The 17607-nt window shown below is 49.5% G+C and overlaps 1 protein-coding gene across 2 annotated transcripts in view; it reads left to right on the forward strand.

Moving 5' to 3' along the window:
- Sema4b (semaphorin 4B) overlaps nt 1-17607 on the forward strand; it is a 41735-nt gene that overhangs the window by 14603 nt on the left and 9525 nt on the right. For both annotated transcript variants that reach the window (XM_031387100.1, XM_031387101.1), the window contains exons 3-8: nt 13082-13245; nt 13556-13618; nt 15904-16002; nt 16626-16737; nt 17027-17140; nt 17247-17398. In XM_031387100.1, the coding sequence (XP_031242960.1) occupies nt 13082-13245; nt 13556-13618; nt 15904-16002; nt 16626-16737; nt 17027-17140; nt 17247-17398 (704 nt within the window). The remainder of the gene's footprint in view (nt 1-13081; nt 13246-13555; nt 13619-15903; nt 16003-16625; nt 16738-17026; nt 17141-17246; nt 17399-17607) is intronic.

The raw sequence follows: 17607 nt of genomic DNA on the forward strand, positions 1-17607 counted from the left end.
GTATCCAGCTGAGGGGTTGAAAGGACTGCCAGGCCAGGAACAATAATTTTACTGTGTTTGGGAGGTGCTGATTGTTGGTTCTGCCAATGGGGGGGAGGGGAGTGGGAGTGCTTTTTGAGTCCTCTCCATGCTCTGTGGTGTTTCAGCCATGCCTAGCCACCTCAGCACTGGGTTTGCATCCACACTTGACTGAGCTACCCTGCTACCACAGTTCTTTACCTTCCTGGGCCTCCACAGCACCCTAGAGACCTGGTTTCCACTTTTTTACCTCCTGGCTACAGGCAGGTCCTGTGGCTGGAGTCCCAAATGGGGAATGCCCTTGTGACTGAACAGGCTCACCCTTTGAGTCTGGCCTGAGACAGTTTCCTGTCTCATCTCTGGGGGCTCGTTAGATGTTCCTGGCAATGTACCCATCCTTGGAAGGCCCATGGTGACCATGGGTGCCTAGCCCAGGGCCTTTCAGTCTTCTGACACAGGCCTATCGGGGATTGCACAGAACTGAGACCACGCCCCTTTTCCCACCACCTGAACTGAATTCACACCCAAATCCACTTCCAAGAGCCTGATGCTTAGGGATAGTGGGCTCTGTCTGATCTAAAACCAAGTCCCGTGAAGTGGAAAGTCCAGTTTATTCTGCATCTAGAGTCTCATAAAGAACTCTCATTCCTGCTGATGGTTCTTGGGAGCCCTCAGCTTGTGACCTCACCTAATGGTCAGAGGAGGGAAGGAAGACCCAGGACATTTTGGGTGAGAGTTGGGGAGCAGCCATGAGGGTTCCTAAACCAGCTGGAAGTCTGGAAGTCTGTGAAAGCCATGCTTCAGAGCAGAGCATGAAATTTGGGTTCTTTTACAGTGAAAACTCTACTCCAGGGCTGTAATGTGGGGTACGAGCAGGAATCTGGCCTTGAAGAAGCAAAACAAAACTGCTCCCACAGCCTACTGAAGTCTGGTGGAACCACCTTATTTGGGCAGTTAAAAGAGTTATTAATGTCTCCCAGCCCCAGAGATGTCCTGCTAAAAAGTTCTGGGAACAGTGTATGAACCAGATTGGAATTAAACTGTAGGCCTGCAAAATGCAGTCAACAGAGCCCCATTGAGCCGAGAACAAGGCACTTGGCACCAGTCAGCTGCCCATCTGAGTTACGGATGCCTGAGTGGCCCCTGTGCTAGCCGCTGCTCTGGTTCCCTCTTGTCTGCTCATTGACCTCTGCCTTATATGACCTCGGCTCAGCGTGAGACTTTGTAGTTCTGTCTCCTATGCGGGCCTGTTGATGATTCTTCAGAGGCACGTGGACAGTGGAGAGCTTCAAGAATGAGTGCCAAGAGCCAGGCTGGGAAAACTGGCTTACCACTCTCATCAAAGGACACATCAAGTGGCAAGCAATGGCCTTCTTAAGCCTGTACCCCTGTCCACAGAACCAGAAGAATAGCAGGACCCATCTCCCAGGCTCCTGAGAGGATTATGGAAATAGCATATGTAAAGTGCTTGGCATGGGTCCTGACACATGCAGCCTGCCCAGTGGAAGGGAGCAGCTTTTACTGCATGATACCCTGCCCAAGCCTACCAGCCTTACTCCAGGAGGTGGATGATGATCACTGCATGGTGGCACCTGCTCTGCCCTGGGGAGGAGAGACAAATCCAGGTCCTAAGGGCTCATGGGAGGTCATTCCCACAGACTTGCTTAGGTTTGCCCCCATTTCAAGAGCTCCTGGTTCTGTCCTTTTAAAGTTATTTTGTGGCTTAAGACCCTCCAGTGCTTAGGACTGGATTTCCTTTCACGTCCTTTGATGCTTCTCTCTGCTCTGTGGAAGTCATTCAGCTGGTGCTACGCCTCCTACACTTGTAGAGTGTGGAAGGAACTTGTTGATATACCGTGTAGCATGGTCTCATCTGTTTCATGGGACCTGGTTGAGAGGTCTACAAAGTCAAGTCATCATACGTAACTCTCTTTTTAGAGCCTGTGGCCCCTGTCCCATCTCCGTGGTTGCTTAGGCTGGGTCAGGGCTCAGAAACTTTAGGTGGAGCCCTCCCTGCACCCCAGGGGAAAGAACTGGTCCTGTGGTCCATGCCTGCCCTCTCTCTGATCAGCATCCTAGAGAGCTCTATCTCATAAGACTGCACTGTACAGCTACTTTCCCTCAGTTGGCCCTCCCTGCTCTTTACCTCTGACCTTCCTGTCCTGGGAGAGTTTGCTACATCTGGAAAGAAGCCAGCTGCTCTAGGGGACAGTGTCTTGACACAGGGAACTTGCTTCTTGCCATTCTGGTAACCACGAGCATTTCCTCTGCTGCTCTCACTTGCCCTCTGATGTCTCCTGGGTTACTGTTAGCCTCATTCTTGTGTGATCATCTCTGCCACAGGGCTGCCTGCAACCCGTCAGGGTCATAGCTGGTGTTCCAGCCTTGGGAACCTAGGAGATAGCTGGCGAAGTGAGGGTATAGCTGAGGACCACAGAGGAGAGTGATTTATCCTCTTCAGGGTGCTCCTTCCCAAGCCTGTGGCCCTGCCTTTCCTTGAGCCTGTCTGGAAGCCCTTCAACTAGCCTAGGTTGGGAGAGGTGCGTATGCTAGGTGTGATAGGTGGGAGACAGAGCCCCATTCCTCTTTTCTTCAAAAGAGTGGCTAGAGTGGACAGCTGGTTACTTTGGGACTCCCCCGTCCCCCCCAGTGCTAGAGTGGAACCAGGAACGCAAAGCTTCATATCTGTCAAGGAGACACTCTGCCTCTCTTCAGTCACCCTGTGTGAGAGGCTCCCTCTACAGAAGAGGAAGAGCCATCCGCTTTCAGGACCCACTGGGCTCAGTTCACTCCAGCTTGTACAGTTGTATTGTTTCACCCAGTGTAGAAAAATGTTGAGCCCCAGACAAGCCACCTCATTCTGTCAGGGTCATGGGTCACTAAAGATAAGAGACTGTGCTTGGACCAGTTTGTTTCTTGACTGGGGAGCCTCATTCTTTTCTTCGAGAACAGCTACCTCCGGCTTCCCCTGCCAGTTACACAAAAGCAGCTGAGTGGCCCAGTTCAGCCCTTTAGTAAGAGCAGACACAGCAAGGGAGCCAGCTGAGGCCCAGAGGCACTGTCAAATTGGATATCAGGGGCTTGGCCAGGGAATAAGGGGCACATATATCAGAGGTTTGCACACTAGGGGTGATGGCCAAAGCCAGCCTGGGGATATATTTTGCTTGGCTTCCAAGTGACTTAGAATTTTTTAATTAATGGCTGATATATAAAACCTAGGAAATTTTGTATAAAAATCCAGAGTTCTGGCCCTAGGGCCCCCTTTCCTAGCAATAAGCAGCTGGGGCTAAGCAGCCACCTCCTCTTTTGAGGACCTCAAGCCTGTGCATTCTGTTCCTTCATACCAATTCTGTTTCCCTTGCCCACTCAGATGTTACCACCGAGAAAGCCTGTCACACGTGTGTGGAGGGGTGCCAAAGATGGGAGGGGAGGACAATAGGGCAGGAAGGAGAGTGCTGCATGTGACAGTCTGTTAGTCATCATAGCCCTCCTGCAGGCCTTCCTTCCACCTTGGAGGCAGGTGGCTGGCCCCAGGTCACACAAGTGATCGGTGATGACATCAGGATGTGCTGTGGCTTTTAGGACTTCCTATCCGTTGCTCTGCATCTCTGTGGCTCATTTTCTATTTCCTGCACCAGTATTTGCTGCCACATGTCTCTCTGTGGCTTTTGGGTGCTACAACTGAACGAGCTGCTGGTGATTGGAGGGGTCAGACGCAGTGTGGATGGAGCAAGAACCTTTAGGACCTCCATGCTGACTTCTGTTAGCCTGGGGCTTCTTTCTGGATGCTAGCACCTTAAAATGAGGGAGTATGCTTTTTTGCTCAGTCAGCAAACGTTCATAACACACCTCCTTTGAAGTCACCTGACTAGGTGAAGCGTGCTATTACGATAGCAATAAGATTTAGTCTTGATCACGACAGTGCTCTTCTGTTTGGTGGAAAAGGCAGAACCAGAAGCTCATCAATGTAAAAAAATGTCTCCTGAGCCTTCGACAGGTGTGAAATGTATGACAGGCCCTCACACAGTGGCAGTTTTGGAATTTTGGTTTCTTTCAAAAGCACAGAAATATAAAAATATGTTTTTGTTTTAGTCCCAGGTGTGGGATATGGGACTGCTGCAGATGGTCCACAGCAGCTGACTATGATCTGCCTGCTCTGGCAGGGCGTGATTTTGCCAGTTGCAGATAGATTCTGTGATTGTGTGGTGTTTGGGATTCTGGGGCCTTTATAGAGGATATATAAATGCTAGGGCTCCTCAGGCATGGTGGGTTGTTGGTCGGTTGTTGTTGTTTTCGATTTGTTAAGTAGTTGTGTGCAAAGAAGACACAATAAGAAATCAGATATCCTAGCGGGTGGGGGGAGTTGGGGGGGTGGTGGTGGCACATACCTTTAATCCCAGCACTTGGGAGGCAGAAGCAGGTGGATTTCTGAGTTCGAGGCCAGCCTGGTCTACAGAGTGAGTTCCAGGACAGCCAGGGCTACACAGAGAAACCCTGTCTCGGAAAAACAACAACAACAACAACAACAAAAAGAAATCAGATATCCTGACTGTGAAGATCAAAATTGCCCCATGGAATGTAATGCCCCTAATCAGCAGGAAGTAGTCTAATAACCCTTTTTCTGACCCCTAACTTTATTCTAGGATCTCTTTCCTTTCTTCTCTACCCCTCTCTCTTTCTCTCTTTCTTTCTCTCTCTCTTTTATATTTTAAATAAATATTTTTTTTAAAAATTTTTATTTATTATATGTAAGTACACTGTCGCTGACTTCAGACACCCCAGAAGAGGGTGTCAGATCTCATTACAGATGGTTGTGAGCCATCATATGGTTGCTGGCAGTTGAACTCAGGACCTCTGGAAGAGGAGTCAATTCTTTTTAACTGCTGAGCCATCTCTCCAGCCTGCTTTTCTCTCTTTTATTTAGTGTTAGGTGGTTGAAAGGGTGGAAGAAAAGGGGTGGAGAAGGATGGAAGAAAGAAGAGTAGCCAAAGAACAGCTATACCCTCGTGTGGCTGGAGATTCAGGAAGACCTATAGAGGAGCTGATAAGTATAGCTGAGTCGGGGGAACAGCAGCACAGAGCTGGCTGAGACCAAAGCACCCTTGAATGTCAGTTCTGTGCCACTCTCTAGATGGGTGGGGGCCTGCATTGTGTAACGCTCCACGATGGTGGTCTTTGTGAGGCGGTGGAAGTGACAGATCTTGGAGAGCCTTTCTTCTGTAGTATGGGACACTAGGGAGGCTATAGTAGCCTGGGTAGGAGAAGCAGGGGCCTCGGGCAGGACTATGGTTGTAGACGAGTGAGGTGGGGCAGATTAGGAAAATTCAAAGGAGGGGAAGTCCACAGAAGTTAATGATAGATTGCATATGCATGGCTGAGGAAAGGAAGGGCAACACACAGCTGAACTGGAGGGTAGGAAGATCCCAAGACACAGTGGCACAAAGAGGCATGAGAGGGGCCCACAGGAGGGTGTCCTTGGAGTAACCCATTGTGCCTGGGGGGTCACTAGACTCTGTAGTAGGTGTGGACATGTGACCCTTCTCAGAGTGAGAAGATCAAGAGCAATACACGAGAGAAAAGCCTTGAGAGGCCAAAGAGTGGTTAACACCACAGACAGGAGCTGGCCAGCACAGGTTCATATCCACTCCTACCACGTACCCGAAGCGGAGAGCAATCCTACCCCTACCCCACCTGGAGGGGATTGTGGGATTGAATCTGCAGAACCCAGGGTTTGTGAGGAAGACGTGAGATGACCCTTGAGGACAAGCTTTCAAGTTATCAAGTGAGACATTTCCTGGGCCTTCGAGGGCTTACCCACCAAGTGTGGAGCTGGTTGAAGCCAGTTCCCTGGAAGAATGCGTGGGAGGCTGAAAGGTGAAAGCTCTTTGGAGGAGTTTCTAGAAGTTTCTAGAAGGAACGAGGTGTTTTCTGAAAGGGAGGGCTCCCATGTGTGGTCAAGCTGGACATTGAGGTCACTGTACCCAGTGGCCCCTGTTTCTTCAGAAAAAAACTGGAGACTTCTGTGAGGAAGAAGGTGGACAGGAGGATAGAGGCCACAGTAGAAGAGAGAGTTAGAGTGGCCAGCCACAGAATAGTGGGACACAGGAGCTGACCATGGTCCTGCATGGGCCCCAGAGGGGTGGGGCAGAGGTCAAGGCCTGAAGGTATTGGAACAGCCTTTGTAGTTAGAGCACAGGTCTCGTGGCTTTGTGGCTCTGATCGGTTGGCCAGTCACACAGGGACTCCATGAACACAAACACTTGCTCATTCTCTTGCTCTGGTTTTGGTCTAGTATTGTTATTATTATTGGTTTTGTTTTGGAGTCAAGGTCTTGAGGTATAGCCTAGACATCCTTAAACTTCCAGTAAGTTCATCCTCAGTCTCCCAAATGCTTCAAATGCTTTCCTTTTTGTGGGGTGAGGAAGTGGGTTGAGACAGTCTTGTGTAGTCCATGCTGAATTCACACTTGCCTTGATGCCAAGGATGACCTCGAACTTCTGATCCTTCATACTCTTACAAACTAACATGGTCCTAGGATTACTGACTACCACACCAAGCTGACAAGTGGATTCTTGAGGACTTCAGAAACTCCAGGGGAGAGTTTGGCACATAGCCCTCCGGTAGCCACCACATTGGGACTAACCCTCTTTTGTGGACTCTGTCCTAACCTTAGTCCAGTGAGTGTCGACCTTGGCTCCCCACTTATGTAGCCTAGGGACAAGGTGGCTGCTTCCTGCTCAGCACTGGGTGGTGTGGAGAAAGGAAGTGCATATAGGTCAGTTTGCTGCTGACTGTAGCAAGTGGGTTCAAGATTGTGGTGACTTTGCATGATGTCCCTGAGACACCCAGGAGGCCTTTCACACCCCTGCAAAACCTTGGCTGGCTGTGACTCTGTAGGGAGGATAGTGTTTTCTGGCCTTAGCCTGCTGGGGCCTGTGGAGGACAAGAAGCTAGGGCCAGGTCAGCATCTCACTGTGGTGGCTCAGGAGTCATGGAGCAGAGCAAAGTGGGGTGGGACTCTTGAGTCAGCACTGCCTAGGGTGAGGCTAAGCCCTATTCCTGTTTTAACCCAGAAAGTTCCAAGCTTCCGGCTGAGTCACAGGGTTAAGGAGAATCTCTGTGAGGCAGGGGGCTGAGGAGTTCCCACATCACTTCCAGCTAGGTTGGGGTGTGGAACCCTGTAGGTGGCTGCCCTAGATTAATAGCCCTATCCTATTTTCTTGAAGGATGGAGTACTCATGAGGAGCATAGGCCCTTGGGGGAGCCCCAGCTCCTGGGCAGCCACTGGCTCAAGTTTCCTGGGGCCCATAGAGAGGTCCCATCCTGATTAGGACAGCAGCCAGAGTTTCTAGTTAGGGACTAAGCCCCAGGTAGGGAAACAGGGAGAATACCTGAGCCATATTCACAGCCAGGAGACCAGGTGGAACATGCTCTTTGGCACAACAGAACACCCATACACACACACACATACACCTACACATCTCTACCTCTCCAGTCACCTCTGCACAAAGAGCACCAGGAACTCATGCACAAGCCTGGACTGGCCTCAAGGTTCCGTGCGCATAGGCACACAGACACACAGACATGGGCAGGCTCAGGCAGGGCCCTCTACACAGACGTCTACACAGCCACTCTGTTGAGGTAGCCCTAGACACATGGGAGCTTGGGTAGTCACAGCACCCAATGTGCGCTTGTAGCACACATTCTGTTTCTAGCTGATCTGATCATGAGACCCTTGTGGGCCACATTCAGGCTCAGGTGGAATGGGCTGATGCTGTAAGCTCTCAGAAGGGAGGCCGCACCCCCTGCCCTGCCCTCTGTGGCTTGCCCGTCTGGATTTTCCTGCAGGGCTTTTGGATTTTGTTTTTGAGCTACTCGAGTGTTGATCGTGTGCCAGGCACCATGCCAGCGCAGGGGTAACGTGTGTAAAGTTGTTTTGAGTAAAGCTCTCAGTAAGTGTGGGTTATTATGTACATTATTATTTACATACGTAATCTCGTTTCTTCTCATAACAACTCTATGAGGCAGAGGGCTATTATTGTCCCCATTTTGCAGATAAGGAAAGTGGGGCTCTGAGAGGTTAAGTGGCTTGTCCTTATGAGTGGCAGAGGCTGCATTTGAACCAGGTCTTTGACTCCACTATATGGTCTCAGTCTGCCCTGAGAAATAACCAGTGGGAAATAGTGAGGTCCACAGCCGGGTTCATCAGTGCACCATGACTCTTAAGTTTGAGGCACAGGGTGGAAGGAAGAGGGCTGAGGGCAGGGATGGAGGGAGGTCCCAGCATGAGAGGGCATGTTATGAAGGCACTATGCTCACTTCAAGGCATGGTCCACTTTCCATGCCTTGGTCACTCTGTTCAGTGTGTTTCCAGCAGATATGGAGAGTCTTGGACCACTGGCACCTAGCCTTCCTCTCCTGTCTGGCTTGACTTTGTCTGAGGGACCCTGGGCAGCTTGCCATCCACCCAGGCTGAAGTGGAGGGGGTGTCGAGCTGCCACCTGGAACTTGTGCTTATCTCGGACTCTTGGCATTTCTGTATCTGGACAGAATCCAAGGGTGGCTTCCCGCTTAGAGCTGTAGGTCCCACCCAGGTGGAAATGCCCTCTGGTGCAGGCAGATAAGCTCTGGCAAACCAGGGTCAGCCTGTGCTTCCAGAAAACCTTGAGGGGTGCAAGAGATAAAGGGGTGCAGGAGCTGTGTGTCTTGATCTCGCTGAGTCTTAGTGAGGCTCCTGTGAGCCTCACTTTTTGTCTTATCCTTGTGATACACACTAAAAGCCACAGTGAATTCGGTGGGCATCATACAAAAGGGCCTCCTTGGAGCTTCTCAGAGTGAAGTTCATGGGCCACCTTCTTCTAAGTCACTGGGAGCTGGTCAAGAGGCTCAGACCAGCAGTTTCAGACTCTCTTGGGAGGGCCTGGGTCCAGGTGATGTGTAGGGAGGTTGGATTAGTGTTGGAACTTTCCTTGGTCCCCCAGAGTATCGAAGTACTAAGGGTTGGATGTCTCGGCGCTGCAGGAGTTCAGAGTTTGAGAAGAGGCTCTTGGTAGAGGACATCTTTGGGTTTCGACTGCCTCTGGTCTCAGGCAGGACCGGACCATTCTAGTGCAGCCCGGTATGTAACTCTGGGTTTTAGGAGTATGACAAAACTTCAGCCACAGAGCCACACAAATTTCCTCCAACTTCTGCACCACATCCCTCCCCAGCAGACCTTCTAGGGAGCAGCTATGGGCCCTATTGTCCAGTGACTGGAGGTGTTACCTAGCCCATGTGTCTCAGCAGGCTTATTGGGGAAGCCCCACTGAGAGCTGCTTCTGCATCCTGTGCTGTGTGGTAAAAGGCTGAGCTTCTGTCAAAGGGCTGCTGTGGTTTCCTGTTCTTGAACAGTATGGGAACCAAGTTTTTTCATTTCCCCTTTCTCCGTGGCTACCAGGAGTCTTGGTACTAAATTTGCAACCCACCCCAATAGCTATGTGAAGATCCTGTGACCTGCTTATGTGACCGATCTTTTCTCTCTGGTTTAGATGTCTTCTTCAGATTGGTTTTACTCTGCGTGTGATGTTAATGCTTCTATTTCAACCATTTCTTATCTTTGTGTTTCCTTACCTCTTCCTGGAACCAGGCTGAGGGTATGTAAAAACACTGGACATGCAGACACACATGAAGTCATCCTCACATTGCTTGGCTGGCATGCTGCCCCATGGCTTCCCAGCTCTGGGAGTGTGTTTGTTTGCATGGTCCTGAGCCACGCTCAGTTGGGACATGCCTGAGGCTGGTCAGGGGCTGCTTTCTGATTGCTGGGTTTTGGTTTGTTTATTTGTTTTTTTGTTTTTTGTTTTGTTTTGATTCTGTTTTAAATGTTTTCTCTCTGTGTCCATCAGTTATTCAGAGTGTGAACACACTGATGGGCTAGTGGGTGTTGTTTCTTTTTGCCTCTTAAATTTACATCTTTTACATTACGTAAGTTTAAGTTACTGTAAAACCTCAAAATAATATGTTTAAGAGGAAAAATGCTCATGTCCTCCTCGGGGTCGCTGCAGTGTTTCGTGCCTGGATTGTTTTCCTACAAAGTGAAATAATCTACCCAGACATTCTGTAACCTTCACTTTTACTTAGTGATAAACAATTATTATCTCATAATAATTACATCTTCTACAAAAATGAGTAGGTCCTAAAGTTTTTTCATTGTACTGTGTGTGTGTGTGTGTGTATGTGTGTATGTATATAAATAAATGCATGAGGGCTGGCCAGATGGCTCAGTGGGTAAGGGCACTGTTGTTGCCAAGCCTGGCACTCAGCATCCAATCCATAGGACCCATGCGGTGGAAGAGAATACCGCTTCCCAGAGGTTGACCTCTGATCTACACACTCACACACACTCTTCTAAATGTTAAGCAGGAAAGGCTTGGCTGTAAGAACTGGCACTGTCAGCCATTGCATTCTGTGACTGGTTCTTTGGGTCATCAAGAGCTCCCACCTGCCAGTGTTCCTTTGGACACTGTCGTGAGATGCTCACAACATGAGATGCTCACACTACCATTTCTCTCTTGCCTTGCATCTTTCAGCCTACTACAGGGACAAATGAGACTTTTCATCTCTCTCGCCAGTCCCTACATGCTCTGTGCTTTCCCTCCTTTGCCACTTAAAATAATACCCTGCCTGGGCATGCTGATGCCCGCTTGTCACCCAGCACTCAAGAGGCTGAGGCAGGAGAATCGGGAATCGTGATTTTGAGACTAATCTGGGCTATGTAACAGAGCTGTCTCCGGAAAAAAAAAAAAAGAACAAGCCGGGCGGTGGTGGCGCACGCCTTTAATCCCAGCACTTGGGAGGCAGAGGCAGGCGGATTTCTGAGTTCGAGGCCAGCCTCGTGTACAGAGTGAGTTCCAGGACAGCCAGGGCTATACAAAGAAACCCTGTTTTGAAAAACCAAAAAAAAAAAAAAAAAAAAAAAAAAAAAAAAAAAAAAAAGAACAAACTCCATTTGGGCTAAGGTTATATACTTCACAGTGGCCTAGGCTGGGTGTCAGCCACAAATTAACCCTTACAATACACTTTAACACTTTATTTTATTTTTTTAAAGTTTTTTGTTTGTTTTGTTTTTTAAGATTTATTTATTTTTATATATGTGAGTATGCTGTTGCTCTCTTCAGACACACCAGAAGAGGGCATCAGATTCCGTTACAGATGGTTGTGAGCCACCATGTGGTTGCTGGGAATTGAATTCAGGACCTCTGGAAGAGCAGTCAGTGTTCTTAACCACTGAGCCATCTCTCCAGCCCCTTGTTTTTTGTCTTTTCTTTTTTTGAGACAGGGTTTCTCTGTGTAGACCAGGCTGGCCTTGAACTCAGAAATCCGCCTGTGTCTGCCTCCCAAGTGCTAGAACTAAAGGCATGCGCCACCACTGCCGGGCACCATTGTATTTCTAATGTCTGTTGTAATCCTTACTTGTGTGTATCTGACATACAGGCATGTGTACTGTTAGGGACTAAATCCAGGCTGTTATGTGTTAGACAAACATGTACTGAGCCACACCCCGAGCCTATTAGCCTAGTACAGCGGATTGTGACCCTCTTTGTTCCTAGGACGGACAGCAGAGTTTCATCTCACCCCACCAGCACTCTCCAACCCCAGGCATGCGGGCTGTCTGTGGCACAGTCTTGTATTGAGGTCCAGGCTGATGTTTAGTAGCGGTCTCCCTGAGTGCTGGGGCTCCAGTTGGAGGCAGGTCAGAGAAGGAGGGGGCTGGCTTTGCATTTCCTTGTCTTTGGATCAGATGCTGTGCAAAGGAGGATGTTAAATGTGTCAGCCTTTCTTCTCTTCCTTACAGTCATTTGTGTGTGTGCATGCATACTGCCATGACACTCATGAGGGGGTCAGGTGACAGCTTGTGGGCGTCATTCTCTTCTACCCTATGGATCCAGGGTATTGAACTCGTGGTCAGGCTTAGTGACAAGCACCTTTACCCACTGGGCCACCTGCCTGTCCTTTCTTAATTGTTATTCATGACTTTATATTTTAATTTGTTTCGTATTCTGCCCCCCCCCCAAAAAAAACCTGTGTCTCACTTAAGTAAACCCAGATTGGGCTGAAACTTCTAATTCCCCACCTCATCCTCCCATGTGCTGGGATTGCAGGCGTGTACCATCACACCTAGCTAGACTATGTATCTCTTTTACAACTTTATCTGCATATTTTCTGGAGTTTCTAATCTATGATGTTTTTGCATGCTGGGTTATATCCCATTGAATGGACTATCATAATTTATTCTTACCCAACCTCGGACTTTTAGCTTTTTTTTTTGTTGTTGTTGTTCGTTTTTTTTTCTAGACAGGGTTTCTCTGTATAGCCCTGGCTGTCCTGGAACTCACTCTGTAGACCAGGCTGGCCTTGAACTGAGAAATCCATCTGCCTCTGCCTCCCAAGTGCTGGGACTAAAGGCGTGTGCCACCACCACCCAGCTCCACTTTTTTTTTTTTAAAAGAATTATTTATTTAGCTGGGCGGTGATGGTACACGCCACCCAGCACTTGGAAGGCAGAAGCAGGCAGATTTCTGAGTTCAAGGCCAGCTTGGTCTACAGAGTGAGTTCTAGGACAGCCAGGACTATACAGAGAAACCCTGTCTCGAAAAACCAAAAAAAAAAAAGAATTATTTATTTAATGTATATGAGTACACTAGTACACTGTTGCTGTCTTCAGACACACCAGAAGAGGCATCGGATCCCATTACAGATGGTTGGGAGCCACATGTAGTTGCTGGGAATTGAACTCAGGACCTCTAGAAGAACAGTCAGTGCTCTTAGCTGCTGAGCCATCTCTCCAGCCCAGTTTCCACTTTTTCATTCCTGTGAATGGAGCTATAATTAATGTCCTTCTCCGTGTACCTTAATGCATTTTTTTCTTATGTCTGAGTGTCAGGAATGATTCTCTTCTTAATATCCAACCTATTGCTGTAGGTTCATGCCACTGACTGTCCTACAGATCTCCCATAAACTAAATGCAGTCATTCTAAAATGGATGGAAAAGGCCATTCTCAAGCATGTTGGCTTCTATCCCCAGGCTCTGAAGAAAGGCTAATTAGAAAATTTGAAGCTGAAAACGTCTCCAACTACACGGCCCTTCTGCTGAGCCGGGATGGCAAGACGCTGTATGTGGGGGCCCGAGAAGCCCTCTTTGCACTTAACAGCAACCTCAGCTTCTTGCCAGGCGGGGAATACCAAGAGGTGAGAGATGTACAAGAGTGGCTAGGTATGTGTGTGTGTATAGTTGTGTGTGTGTCTGTGTGCATGTGGGGGGGGGTGTCGGGTATGTGTGTTGGGGGGTGTCAGTGTGTGTCCATGTGGGGGGGGTGTCGGGTGTGTGTGTTGGGGGATGTCAGTGTGTGTCAAGGAGAGGTGTATGTGAGGTGTATGTGAGGTGTGTGTGTGCCAGTGGGTGTGTGTGTTTGGGAAGCTGGCCTGCTGGTCAGGATGCTCTGGACAGGACAGGACCCTCCATGTCCTTGCACACTATTTTCCTTTCCTTCTTCTCCAGCTGCTGTGGAGTGCAGATGCTGACAGAAAGCAGCAGTGCAGCTTCAAGGGCAAGGATCCAAAGGTGAGAGAGACTGAAGGATCTGGGCAGAACACTGAGCAGATACAGCTGTTATGGAAAGGGCACAGCCTGGACATAGCCAGCACTGGGCTTGAATCCCAGCTCCAGCCCCAGCCCCAGCCCCAGCTTCCAGCCCTGTCCTCTCTGTGATCTTGGATAAATAGATTCATCTGGCAGAGCCTTGCTGTCCCCACCTGTAAGACAGGGATAATTTGCCTGTATCCCTGGATAAACCAGTGCGTCCAGGGTCCCTCACACATAAAACAGTGTCCCATTAGTCTCAGCACCAACATGAACCTGGTGAGTTAGTGATTATGTCTGTAAAGGGTCTCTAGTGGACAAACAAGTCTGGCAGATTCTAGTGTTGATTTCAGCCAAGACATTAGATGGGGTCCATCCCAGTCCAAGGTTCTCCTGTAGGACTTGCTGCCATTCCCAGGGCCTTCAGGCTAAGTTCTGGATGTCCCCATCCACTCACGATTCATTCTGGAACAGTCAACAAGTACTTGTTGGCAATGTGGGTTGGAACACAGTGCCTCCCACAAGCTAGACGAGTGATCTGGCCATGAACAGCGCCTCAGCCCCTCTTCAGCACTTGGTCTCTACTGTTAGCTACTAGAGACATTATGAAAAAGTAAAATCATGCCTGTAATCCCCAAACCTGGGCAGGAGGATTAGAAGTTCAGGATCATCCTGGACTATATCGCAGATTGATATAATGAACTCTGTGACACCATTTCAAAAAGCTAAAAAATGAAAGAAAAACCAATGAAAAATCAGTTAATAAGGTGATCATGAAAAAAAGAAAATACCAAGGCTGGAGAGATGTTCCAGCAGTTATAAGTATGGGCTGCTCTTCTGGAGGAGCAGCCTGTTTCCCAGCACCCACACGACAGCTCATAACCTTCTATAATTCCAGTCCCCAGGGACCCGAAACCCTCTTCTGCCCTCCACAGGCACCTGGCACAAAAGAGGTCCACACATCAGTGCAGGCAAAAACACTCATCCACATAAAATAAACAAGACCAAAAGAAGCTGGGTGATAATGGTATCACACACCTTTAATCTCAGTACTCTAGAGTCAGAGGCAGGTGGATCTCTGAGTTCAAGGCCAGCCTGGGGTACAGAGTGAGTTCTAGGACAGCAAAAACTACACAGAAAAATCCTGTCTTAAAAAAACAAAAACAAAAAAGAAAGAAAGACAGACATTTGTATAGTGCAAAGACTACTTAGAGGAAGGTGGGAACTTGACTGTGAACTACCCAGACACTAAGCAGGACTTTGGCTTTCATTCTGAGTGAATGAATCATTTTGGAAACCAGTAGAAAGCTTAGCAGACAAGCGGCATGGCTGTGTCTGTTTTTATATTGTTTTATGGAACTTGAGATTAATCCTAGGGTCTCACACGTTAGACAAGTGCTCTACCACTGAGCTACATCCCTGACCCTCTCTTTCTGAGAGGCAGGTTCTCACTTTGTTACCTAGATGCCCTTTACACCCAGGCTGGACTTGAACTTGTGATCCTCTTCTCTCAGCCTCCTGAGTAGCTGGAAATATTGACTTGTGCCATCAGGCCTATCTTGCTTGTGTTCTAAAAGGACAGCTTTGAGCCAGGCATACTTGTGCCTCCTTGTAATTCTAGCACTTGTCCGGCAGAGGATTATTAATTCCAGGCGAGCCTGGGCTCTGTATGTCACAAATAAACAAATGGGCCCCATTGTGTTGATGATAGTGTCCTCTCTGCAACTGAATACAAGGGAAGCCATTGTGGGTCAGGCGATTCCATAAAAAGGTGAGAAATGATCAAATTCTGGGTTTTTGTTCATTGAAGGTTTAGCATCCAGGAAGATGTAGAATTGAGAGAGCCAGGCCACGGCCTCCCACTGGAAAGATGGACAGACTTCAGTGGGTCTTGGGGCATTGGTGGCACCAATTTGGAAATTCCTATCAGATGCCTCGTAGAGGTGGAATTTGAGCCAGCAGTTCAGGGCTGAGCAGTTTCTTCTGCTTTACCTCCTGTCTCTCCTCTGGGTTGGAGAAGACTCTCAAGAGGACTAAGGCACTCCGAAAGGTGGGATTCCCTTCTCTAGGGTGCCTTTCACCTCAGAGAAGGAGCAGTAGCCAATCTGGAAACTAGCTGAGTCCCAGTGCAGACCCTGCTTAAGCTCTGCCAGCCAGGCCCTGGCCCAGAGCTGCTTTCTATTGTTCTTGCCTTGGGACTTGGGAGGAGGCCTCAGCTCTGCCCCCTGGTGGCATCTGTGGACCTGACATGCTCTCCTTCCCCACAGCGTGACTGTCAAAACTACATCAAGATCCTCCTGCCGCTCAACAGCAGCCACCTGCTCACCTGTGGCACAGCAGCCTTCAGCCCCCTGTGTGCTTACATTGTGAGTTCCCTCATCTACCCCGGGGCTTGGCTGCTTGGGGCACAGCTTTTCTGCCAGGGAAGCTCTTCTCTAACCCTTATTCCTGGTGAAGAAGGACCCTCAGGGCAGGCTTCTAGGTAACAGCAGGCTCTTGAGACTCCAGAGCCCATTATCCTGGCTGCAGCCCTGCCCCTACTAGGTCCCCTGCAGGAGCAGGGAGGGGTGCGTGGAACCACCTTGGCTAGAGAGCCTGTCTGATTTCCAATTTTCTGCCCTCCGGTTTCTTTCCCTTGCTGTGCTTGATGCTCCGGGTCTTCTTGTGCACCCTTCAGCATATGCCCACCCTGTGTTCCTACCCCATTCCCTGACATGCTCTAGCAGAGGGTGGCATTAAGGCTGTTGTGGAACACAGATCTTGGAGTCAGAAGTTGCTAGGTTTGCATTGTGTTGCTTTTCCTGGCTCCAGGACTACCTTCCATGCTATATCTCTTCCCTGTTCACCGGGGAATAGTGCCCACTGCACACATGAGTTCACATAGACCATGGGGTAAAGAGGATACACACTTTGGGACCTGCACACCTCCCTGCTGTGCACTTCCTTGTTCCACGTCTTGGCCCTGAGCCACTTGTCTACTCCTCCACAGAACATAGCGAGCTTTACTTTAGCCCAAGATGAGGCCGGCAATGTCCTCCTGGAGGATGGCAAGGGTCGTTGTCCCTTCGACCCCAACTTCAAGTCTACGGCTCTGGTGGTTGGTAAGTGGTGTCACACAGGCTGGGTGCTTTTGTGCTCCATGGAATATTCACAGGGCAGGAGTGTGAATTTGGGGTGTGTCGGGGCTCTGGGCAGTATGGGTCCCAGAGGTAAGGTGGTATCCCCGTGCTGTACTGGTTCCCAGAGGGCATTGAGTGACCCGGCTGCCCTCTTCCAAGTCCTTGCTTCCGTCTAGGCAGGATGGATGGGGCTGCGGTCACTCTGGGCCCTAAGCAGGGCACGGGTACTGGGCCAAAGGGAGCCATTCCCATGGGAACATTCTCTTGGCAGATGGTGAGCTGTACACTGGAACAGTTAGCAGCTTCCAGGGAAACGACCCAGCCATTTCCAGGAGCCAGAGTCCCCGCCCCACCAAGACTGAGAGCTCCCTCAACTGGCTACAAGGTGGAGTTCCGCCTAGGCCCACTGAGCAGTTACCTAACCCTTTGGGTGGGGGATGTTGTCCCAGAGGTTTCTGGACTGACTGTGTATCCTCCACTGGCCTCTGCAGACCCTGCCTTTGTGGCCTCAGCCTACGTTCCTGAAAGCCTGGGCAGCCCGATAGGTGATGATGATAAGATCTACTTCTTCTTCAGTGAGACGGGCCAGGAGTTTGAGTTCTTTGAGAATACCATTGTGTCCCGAGTTGCCCGGGTCTGTAAGGTGAGTGAGGGGAAACAGGGTCATCCACCCAAAGTGCACCCACATCTGTGACCTTCCAGAATCGTCCTCCAGGGAGCTGCAGCTCAACCAGCAACCAGCCTGTCTGTCCTCTTCCTCCTCACCCTTGTCCTAAATCTGGGATGTGTCTGGGCTCTGGGCAGTGTGTCCAGGCCTGAGCTGGCATCTCCATGCCATGCTGCTGTGTCTGG

This window comes from Mastomys coucha, unplaced genomic scaffold (assembly GCF_008632895.1).
Source record: "Mastomys coucha isolate ucsf_1 unplaced genomic scaffold, UCSF_Mcou_1 pScaffold21, whole genome shotgun sequence".
Taxonomy (NCBI): domain Eukaryota; kingdom Metazoa; phylum Chordata; class Mammalia; order Rodentia; family Muridae; genus Mastomys; species Mastomys coucha.